This window comes from Galeopterus variegatus, unplaced genomic scaffold (genome assembly GCF_000696425.1).
Source record: "Galeopterus variegatus unplaced genomic scaffold, G_variegatus-3.0.2 Scaffold1469, whole genome shotgun sequence".
Lineage (NCBI taxonomy): Eukaryota > Metazoa > Chordata > Mammalia > Dermoptera > Cynocephalidae > Galeopterus > Galeopterus variegatus.
In genome coordinates this window covers 289,845-300,057 of record NW_007727580.1, presented here as the reverse complement: position 1 = coordinate 300,057, position 10,213 = coordinate 289,845, and the positions used below count along the sequence as shown (strand labels likewise).

At 39.7% G+C, this 10,213-nt stretch overlaps 1 protein-coding gene across 1 annotated transcript in view; it reads left to right on the top strand.

The window, feature by feature from the left end:
• The window catches only part of ARMC2 (armadillo repeat containing 2), a 113,564-nt gene that overhangs the window by 28,214 nt on the left and 75,137 nt on the right, over nucleotides 1–10,213 (top strand). Inside the window, exon 6 of the mRNA XM_008577254.1 lies at nucleotides 6,983–7,059. Coding sequence (XP_008575476.1) covers nucleotides 6,983–7,059 — 77 coding nt within the window. The remainder of the gene's footprint in view (nucleotides 1–6,982; nucleotides 7,060–10,213) is intronic.

Genomic DNA, 10,213 nt, shown 5'->3' with positions numbered 1-10,213 from the left:
TTTAAAATATTCTTTGTATTTCCTTATATTGCTTGGCCTTTAAAAAAATAATAAATACATAATTTTTTCAAAAACAATGAAGTCATTATTCTTTTAAGAAACTAAGGATAATGTGGCTGAAAAACTGTTTCCATTTGGAAAAGACAGACATTGGCCAGAATGATTTTGTAGAAGCCCACCTTATTCCACAGTTTCTGTTTGATAAGCATTTTTTGGAAAGCAAAGCCCTGTGCTAGGTGAGGTGGGAGACATAGAAATGGACCCTGTCCATGAGGAGCTTACAGACTTATCGGGCCTTGCTGCTCAAGTGTGGTCCCTGCACCAGCAGCATCAGCATCTCTTGGGAACTTGTTAGACATGCAGAATCTCGGGCCCCAGACCCACTGAATTAGAATCTGCATTTTTACAAGCTCTTCAGGTGATTTGAATGTACACAAAAGGTTGAGAAGCGCAGTTCAAGGCTTAACTCTAATGCTGGAGGAATGAAAGGAGAGCTGAAAGAAAGCGTCCTGGGACTCTAGAGGTCAGAGCACCTAGTGCTGACTGGATCAGGGGAGGTTTCCTGGAGTGTGAGGGATTTGGAATGCCTCTTGAAGGCCGATTTTCATTAGGGATGGCGCATTGTGTTCTTGGCTAAAGGAGCAGCGTAAGCCAGAGGTAGCAGGAGGTATCCTGAGGCCACAAAGCATAGAGCTGAGCAGTGTGCCTGGAAGCGAAGTTAGGGACACACTATGGATGGCCCTTAATGCCCTTCCCAGGCATGTGAGTCCATTGCGTATATAAGGGGGCGCCACTGAGGTCTTCAGCGGGACAGCAGGAAAGTGAAGACGATTAGGGAGGGGAGAATTTGAGACAGAGGAGACTAATGGGAAGCAGGTGTAGCGGTTCTGGTGGGAGACAGTCTTGTGAGAGGTGGAGCATGACACTAGGGCATTTAGGGATGGGCAGAGGATATGGAAACTGCAGCATCAGTCACCACAGTGACATAGAAGAGGGCAGTTGCAGTGATTCCCTGTGCTGAAGTCCTCATAGCTGCAGCCAAGGTACAAGGGACTTTCATACGAGGTGCCTTGAAACTGGAGCCCTGAATATAAAGGGAAGCATGAAACTGGGCTTTTCCTCTAAGCTAAGAGAATTTAAAGTTAACTACATTAAGCTAACATCGTTAGCTACAAAGCAATATCTAATCAAGTTTATATATATAGAGAGAACTTGAATAATAAGCAGTTAGTGATTATTGAAAAAGGTACTAAGGTGTGTGTATGTTTAGTCTTGAGCCACCACACAACACTATAGATACCCTGGAAGACTTTCTTAAAATTTTGATCTTATGAACATCCCTTTAATTTTATTGTATTTGTGTGTAACTGTTTAAGTAGAATTCTCTTTTTAAGGGTAGTAATTAAGAAAGAGTGATAATCTGCCTGGAAACTGTATCTGGTGATTCAGACTATGAAGACTTGATGATGGGACCATTCCTCCACTCCCACCCCTGTGTTGGCATTCCCAAATTGCAATGTATCTAAGAGACTGTAAAGTAGGAGTCAGTAAACTAAGGCCCATGGGCTAAATCCAGCCCATTACCTGTTTTTGTAAATAAAGTTTTATTGGAACATATCCATACTCATTCATTTACCTATTGTCTGTGGCTTTTTCATACTACAGCAGCAGAGATGAGCACTTGTGACAGAGACTGTGTGGCTGCAAAGCCTAAAATATTTATACCTGCCTTGAATCTACAAAATTGAATCTAATTCTAAAAATGAAGTGTCGAACTGGCTGGTTGACTGACTCGGTAGAGTGTGGTGCTGATAAAAGCAAGGTCAAGAGTTCAGATCCCCAAACTGGCCAGCTGCCAAAAAAAAAAAAAATAAAAACAAAAACAAAAATAAAAAAATAAAGTAAAAGTGAAATGTCTTTCTTAGGGAAGGAAAAATTTAGTTCAAAATCTGTAAGCATCATTTAAAATTTTCTATTCCCTAACTAAATATATTGTTTTTTCCTTAATCCCAAATCCTCCTATTTCATCTACATCTTAATATTTTTCTGGTTATTGCTATCTTAGGGAAGGAAAAATTTAGTTCAAAATCTGTAAGCATCATTTAAAATTTTCTATTCCCTTACTGTATTTTTTTCCAACTAAATATATTGTTTTTTCCTTAATCCCAAATCCTCCTATTTAATCTACATCTTAATATTTTTCTGGTTATTGCTGTAAAGCAGGAGTCAACAAACTGTAGCCAAGGAGCCAAATCTGGCCATCCACCTGTCTTTTTACAGCTCTTGTGCTAAGAATGATTTATATATTTTTAAATCATTACATTTTATATGGTTGCAAATTCCTGCATAAGACCCTAGATTTTGCCAGTTGCCCCACAAAGTGTGATATGTATATAGGCTATCTGGTCCTTTACGGAAAAGTTTGCTGACCTCTGACCAAAGAACCTTAGTCATAATAACTGGAAGAACTGTCAGAATTATAGCAAAGTCAGAATTTTATAATATTTTAAAAGAAATACACCTTTATTTCTTTGGGTCCAGAGGTAGATGTTGCTCACGTGATTGATTCATGGACATGCAGCAGTAACAAAGTTCAAAGTGAAATGTAGGACTCTTGTCAATGATTGAGAAGAGAGGACTTTGCTTTTGCTCTGAAACATGAAGATGAGAGGCCTGGGGATGTTGTGTCCTTTTTTGCTTTCATCAGGTCTCCAACCTGATTACAGAAGGAACTGAGGGAAGGACAGAGCTGAGAGAATTGCAGAAAGATGGAGCCAAAGCTCAGATCACACCATACCTGAAACCCACCCTACCTGTTCACTTTTGGTTTATGTGAGCCAGTAAATTCCATCAGTTGTTTAAGTCGGTCAAAATTTGGTTTTTGTTATTTGTGGATTGAGATATCTTAACAAATAAAATGATGGTGTTCTGCCTCTAAGAAGAATTTCACGGAAGAGCTTTAAGTAATAATTTCTGGAATTGTTTTATTATTGGCACATCAAAAATCATTGTAAAATATTTAATTATGGTCTTTAATAACATGGAAAACTGGGAAGAACAATTACATTGGATGACTGAATCAAGATCTAAAAACATCTGATAAGCCCGAACCCTTTGCCAAATATACAACACGGTGGAATTAAATAAGAACAACTAAAAGGTCCAACATGGTTGGGGAAAATCTGCCATAGCTGCACATGTGAGAAAAGATAAGAATCACCCAGTACCGTGATGTGACTACCAAAACCGCTAATGTAGTTTTAGACAACATTATCTAGAATATCTCCCCTTTGCTCCTCGGGCCATACCTTTAGCTCAGTGCCGGGTTCCAGACTTTGAAAGTGATCCAGACAAATTGACAGTCACTCAGAGTAACTGAATAGTGTGGCAGAAATTTGAAATATAAGGAACAGTTGAAGGAGTGAGAGGAGTTTGTTCATCACATCAGCAATGACAACAGCGACAACAGTAAACACTGAGTACTTGCTATGTACCTGGAACTGTGCTAAGCAATTAGACATTATGTCATTTAATCCCCACAACAATCTTAAGTTAGGGGTATTACCACCCCCTTGTATACAGATGAGAAAACCAAAGCTTAAGTTAAAAAAACTTATCCAAGGTCACACAGCTATAAGTGGTAGAATCACAGGATGTAAACCGAAGGAGACGACTTTAGGTGGTGAACGCAGCATCTTTAAATAATTGTCAGAGGAAGAAAGATAAAGACTTGTTTCTTGTGGTTCCAATGAACAGAATCAAGACCAATGAGTAGACGTTACAGGGAGACATTTCTCTTGAGTATACAAAGCCATCTATTCTTTTTCTTCTTGCCCAGGGGGGATTTCCTTTTCCTGATGCCTCTCTTTCCATTCGCTCTTACGTGGGACTTCAGTGGTACTGCTGCATGGAAACCCTGTGAGGTCTGCCCTGGCCAGGCTGCACAGTTCTTCCTCAGTCCTCATCTTCTATGATGTGTTAATCAAGTCTTCGCTCTCAACATGCTTGGACTGCATGAAGGCGTATTTTGTTTCTCTCATTCCTTTGGACTCCTCCCTTTTCTGTCCTTTACCCGTGAGTATCTGACAAGGCCTTGTCCCAAGTCTGTAGTCTGTGAGCCACTGTTCTTTTTTTCAAAAATTTTTAAATCTATTATTAGCATATTCATTCTTACAAATCATGATATTTCTCTATGTCCTTTGCCAGACCTATCACTTCCCAAACCCCTTCCCTCCCTCCCTGCATCTCTAGAATCCTTAGGTTTGTTCTCTCCTTCCGAAAGTTTGAGCCACTCTTCTAATGACTCTGGTTCCTGTGTGCTACTTTGATCTTTAACGGAGCCCTTTTCCTGATTTCCGTATCTCCTTCGCAGATGCTCCATTTTTCATCAGAAACTCAACATGGCAAAACCCAGACTTGCTTCAAGCTGTTCTCGTGCCTAACCTCCTGTTTTTGTTGATGGCAACCCTGCTATCCTGTTTCTCCAGGTCTACATTCTGTCCTTTCCCCCATCTGAAATCAACCACCAAATCCTATCAACTTTTCATTTATAAGATCTCTTGAATTTGTTCCTTCTTTTCCAGTCCCATTGTCACTCTCAAGAGATTAGTCCTTGTTACCGCTCTCCAAGTCTCCTAAATACTCTTGTCATTGTATAACCCCAAATCCCACACTCCTTGTTTAAGAACCTATGAAAGTTCCTTACCCCCCATCAAATCAGGTTTATTTACTCAGCCCAAAGTTTCAGGCGCTGTTTCCAATATTTGCCAGCAGAAACCGCTCTGCCTGTCTTGCTAGTGCTGTGCGATTATCCCCCGCCCCGAGTATCAGGCTTCTCATGCCCCTTTCCTTCACTCAGGCTAGTCTTCTTCTGAGAGTAGGGTTGTCATTTGCTGGTTCAACTTTTATTCTTTTAAGACCCACTTTATAATCCACTTCTCCCACTCACTAATCACTTCCTTCTCACCATCTCCCTAGTTCTTGTAACCTGCTGAATTTCACATTTAACACTTAATTAGAGACTCTATTGGACTTTTCCATTTTAAAAAATAGTTCCTTAGTTCCTAAAAGTAGATTTTAAACTTCATCAGAGCAATGCCTTACATATTCTTGAGCTCAATAACATCCAGCACTGGACTGCTCAGACAGGTGCTTGTTGACAGAAGGAAAGAGAAAAAAGTAATACTGACTGTTAAGTTCTTTCAATGTGTCAGTCACTGTACTAAGCAGAGGCATAGCCCTCGATTAAGAATAGGAAGCCAAGGCCAAGTAACTTGACAAAGGTCACAGAGGTGATGAAAGTTGGACCCAAGGTTTGAACCCAGGCAGTTCGGGCTCAGAGCTGGCACACTCAACCACCACACCAGGGTGATCACACAGAGTGGTGGCTAGTCCAGTCCTGTGCTCTTCTGGAGAACTGGTAGGACTGCCGAGCTTTTGTATGTAAGAAGGATCCTTCTTTTTTTCCTTCTCTTTTTTTAAGAAGTGGGGATACATAAATGTGGTATTTATAGAGGCAACCTGTCACTGGCTATGACCTCAGGGAGAATGGACCAGAGACTTTGCAAGGCCATTACTTGAAAACTATCTTGCCTGATTTCAGTAGTTGTTTAGGAAAGGAGTATATATTGAAAGGAAGGCCTTGCCTCTATTCTCACAAATTTTTGTTGTTTCTAGGAGTGATAAATAAGAGAAGTTCCTCGGCCTCACACCCTGTTTTGAAAGTTCAACAGGGTGTGAGGCCGAGGAACTTCGCATATGGTTGACTTCCTCTACTTCTGCCTTCTTTGAGAGGACTCCATCCCCATATTTTTTGATTGGCTAGGGACATCTTGCTACCAGATCTATGTTTTTATTGTGTACAAAAATAAAACAACTATTTCTGAGAAATAATTAGACATTTTTTGGAAAATTAGATTGATCTTTTCCCTGTTTTATGATGAGAGGAAGTATTAAATCAAGTGTTAGAAAAAAAGAACATGTTTGTAGAAAAAAATAATATTTGGAGAAGCTAATCCTCGGGACAGTAGTAAAGGCCTAGGGCTGAGACACCCCACTGAGCATTCACTGCGGATGGCACTGCACAGGAAGCAGGAGCAACAGTTGCATGTATGGGTGTTCATGGTGCCCATGGCTGCATGTATGTGCATTCTTGGTGATTTGGGGAACAAATATTATATTTGATGGCCAAAAAGAAACTTTGCTATGAAACTTGCACTCTTTCTCAGTGTTTTTTACCTTGGAATCTTGTACAGAGATTTAAAAGTAAGTAATTTTAAGTATCAGGTGTAGCTAAAGGGAAATTGTATCCTTCAGAGAGGGTCTGTACATTAAATGTAACTTTAGAACAACTGAGCGTATAATCCTGCCATTTGGGGGGCCACCACTCTTTTATTTGGAATACTAAATGTTTGGCATGTGGGGACTGCCTGAATTTGTTCAATTGTTTAACACTTCAAATATTTCTAATTTAATTTTTAAATGGAAATGGCATACTGTGATGCAGTGGAAAGAGCAGTGAATTTGTAAATTATGACCCTACTGTGTGACCTGGGCACATCTGACCAGTTTGGGACACAGTTTCCTTATCCACAGGGAGAGAAGGAAGGTCTTCCCCAGCTCCCAAAGCTAGGCTTTTGTGAGTCAAGCATATCAGAGTTCTTTCTTATTGTAACAGTGACCTCTTGTGGTTTATATACTTAATCTTTTTTTTTTTGCAAAGTAAACTTTTGATTTTTTTTTTTTTATTCTTTATAGTAATTGTATGTCATATTGTTAAGCAAATATGACCTGTTTTTAGAAGGTAAGTCTTACTTGGAAATCAAAGGTTGATTAAAACAGGATATAGGGCACCAAAGCGCATCTTAGAAACAATTCTCTGTGGTTTCTTCAGAAACTGTATACAGCAGACTCTTGTCATTTACAAAAATAGCAATGCTCTGGCATTTGTGCTGAGTGTTTTGTGTTTTCCTCTTCCTCCTAGGGACCAGGGGAAGAGGCGTGTGAGGGCCTCACCATGCCCTAGCAGCTCGGACCTGAGCAGGCCACAAACCAAACCAGGTGAGGGCTGTGCTCGGGGAGTCCTCCCACCCCTTCACCCACAGCCCCTCCATTCGTGGGAACACGTTTGTACTGAAGATGTCTAATGTTGGCTCACTATTCGAAAACTCTGGGAACTTTGTCCAGTTTGGTCGCAGATCAACATTGATTTTTAAAAGTTGTTATTGCTGTGACAACGGTCTTCCTATTCTTACCATTGCCCAGCTCTAATGCTTCAGACATCTATAGGTTACAGTCTTAATGATTTTTACAGAAATTAAAAGCATGTGGAAAGTTGCAAACTTGACATCAACAAAGATCTTGGGTTCAAAATTTGAGTTCAAAAATCATTGATCACTTAAGTAAAACTATTAACTATATTAAGACAGCTCTTTGGGACTTTAAACTGTTTGAGAAAACATAGAACAATATAAACCACAGCCTAGAAATGATACAAAATATATTTATGCAATAGGATATTGCAGTAAGAAAAATGTACTAATGTACATTTATAATATTGAGTGGAATAAGTACAAACGTAAATTAGATGAAAAAATTAAGTTGCAAAAACAACAACATATTGTTTATGGATACAGACCTGTGTGGCAAACATGGAGAGTGAAGCCTGATAACAGAAACCATCCAATTTAGAGTGAGGGTAACCCCCCGAGAGAAAGGGAAGAGACAAATAGGTGGGCAGAGGGCTTCAACTATGTCTATAATGTTTCATTTCTTTAAAATAAAGGGTAACACTAAGGTCAAGGGTTTGGATCCCTGTACTGGCCAGCTGCCAAATAAATAAATAAATTAAATAAAGGAAAGGATAAAAATGAGGCAAAATATTAATATTTGACCAAACTAGTTGTGGGTACACAGTTGTTTGTTCTCTGTCTCTTTTTTTTTTTTGTACACATGAAATTTTATAACATCAAATTAATATTAGGTTAGAAAAATCCTTATCTTCAAAACTAATTTCTTATCAGTAAAATGACCTTTGTGGCACATGGGAATTTCTGTAATACTCAGGAAGTCTTAGATATTCTAATTTCCGAGTCAGCATTGTTGCTAAGGATTTTACATTTACATGCTAAAAACACCAGCCAATCCAAACATTGTTTCAGGTTGTTGGGTCCAGAACTCAAAGCTGTGGTTAACAGCTATAACCACTGAGACAGCAAAATCTTCAAAAACATGCTGAAATTCTTGCTTGACTTACCCAATTTCCTGTTGAATCATAATTTTTTATATTTAGCAAACTGTGAACCTAGATGAAAGTGCTTTCTAAAATATTAGGTTGCTGACCAAGACTGAGAGAAATTTTATTACTTTTTTGTGTGGATTTTAAAAAGCAATCACATAATTCTGTGCTTCAGTTTCTAAAGTAACTCAGGGATAGGGTATAAAATGGAGGTGGGGGGAGGCCTGTGGGGGTGAAGAGGTGGAAAGGCCGTAGCCAGACACAGCTGCACACACAGGGGTTCCTGTGAGAGGGTTGGAAGGAAACCCTTACACCACAGTGTCTGGCTGGCTAACTTCTGTTCTGAGAAGAGAGAAGTCTTAGAAACGTTCAGCAGAGCCCGTGAGGTTAAATAAGCTGTCCTGTGATTTCTGGCTCACCCCCTGTAATTGAACTCTTCCTGGAGTGACCATGTTATTGATTTTGTTTTCCTGAGAAACAGGTTGATAATCACGGTTTCTCATAGAGCTATTAAAGAGCATAATGCCTAGAAGGTAAAAATGCTGATTTATTGGGCTCGAAGTCTGTATTTCTAGTAAATTTAAGTATGCCATAAATATGTGTTAACTAAATTGATTTCTCTGACTTATAATCTTCTGGCTTTTCATTTGCCTTGATAAATATTGATTTTATTTATATACTTTGAACTTTGAATAGATTAGTTATCTGGGAATAGAGCAACTGTGTTTTACACTGCTTGAATATTCATGTTTACTTTTAGAATCCATATCTATAATTTATCAAAGTTAAAGCAGATTCGTAAAAGCGATGATACAAAAGATTGAGATGGTGGTCTAAAATCCTTTATCTGCAGTTCTGAAATCCCCAAAGCTCTGAAAATTGAAATATTTTCCAGACTAATTTAGTGGCAATGCCTGACGAGGGGATGGGAAGCCAATTATAGTCTTTGTTAGTGTGAATATTCATATATTTTGCTGCAGGGTGCTGCCCCAGAAGACCCTGCTGGGATGGTATGTAATGTACAGTGTGAGCATCACATTGCCTTTCTAAGATTCAAACATTTCTAAATCTCAAACCACATCTGGTCACACATAAGGGATTATGAACCTGTACTGACCTGATGGTGTCCTAAAGACAATTCAACTTAGGATTTTGTGGTGAAGGCTTGTTTGTGGGCTAGGTGGATTATCCGAAACCTTGCTGTGAAGACTGTTTACACCACATCAACGGTGAATGGCAAATCCAGCGGGAGTGGCTCTTTCTAGCATATAATGCAGTAGGGGAAGAGGGTGTGTTGGGTGCGAAAGGTAAATTACACAGCTTCCCTGCTCCTCCTGGGTGACATTAGCACTGTGTACTTAACAGGCCTCCCTGGTCAATGCTTTTTTTTTAGTTAAAACAACCTGAAAATATGCCATATGCCCTTTTGCTTCTCTCTCCATCTCCCCCACCTTCTTGAACCTACTGATTACCCCTATAATTTCTGACATTTTATGTGACATTTTTAGGGTCCAGGCATCCACTGTGTGGGCACTTAAGTGGTACTGGGTCTACCCTGAGAGGGCATGGACTCCCTGACCCAATATAGACTGAGTGCCAGGTGAGGGTTTAAGGGGTAGACTTCAGAGAAGGGAGACAGAGGGATAGGTCTCTAACAGTGCTCAGGAATGCCTCTGTACAGCAGTGCCTCCTCCAGCTGCACAGTGTTTTAGATCTTGAGATACACGGATGACAAGTCAGAGGCACCAAAGCTCTCCTGCTCATCCTCATCCTCTGACTCAAGGCCATGACGTCTCCAGCTGCTCTGAATGGCTTCCAGGTGTGCGTTGTTCAGGGGCAACCACAGCCTTGAGTTTGGCCAAGGAGATGATTAAACAGCTCAGCTTCTCAGAAAAAAAAAAAAAAAAAAAAAAGATCTTGAGATACTGCCTGTGTGGAATGTAATCATGGTTTGCAGTTTCTAGTATGATTTATATT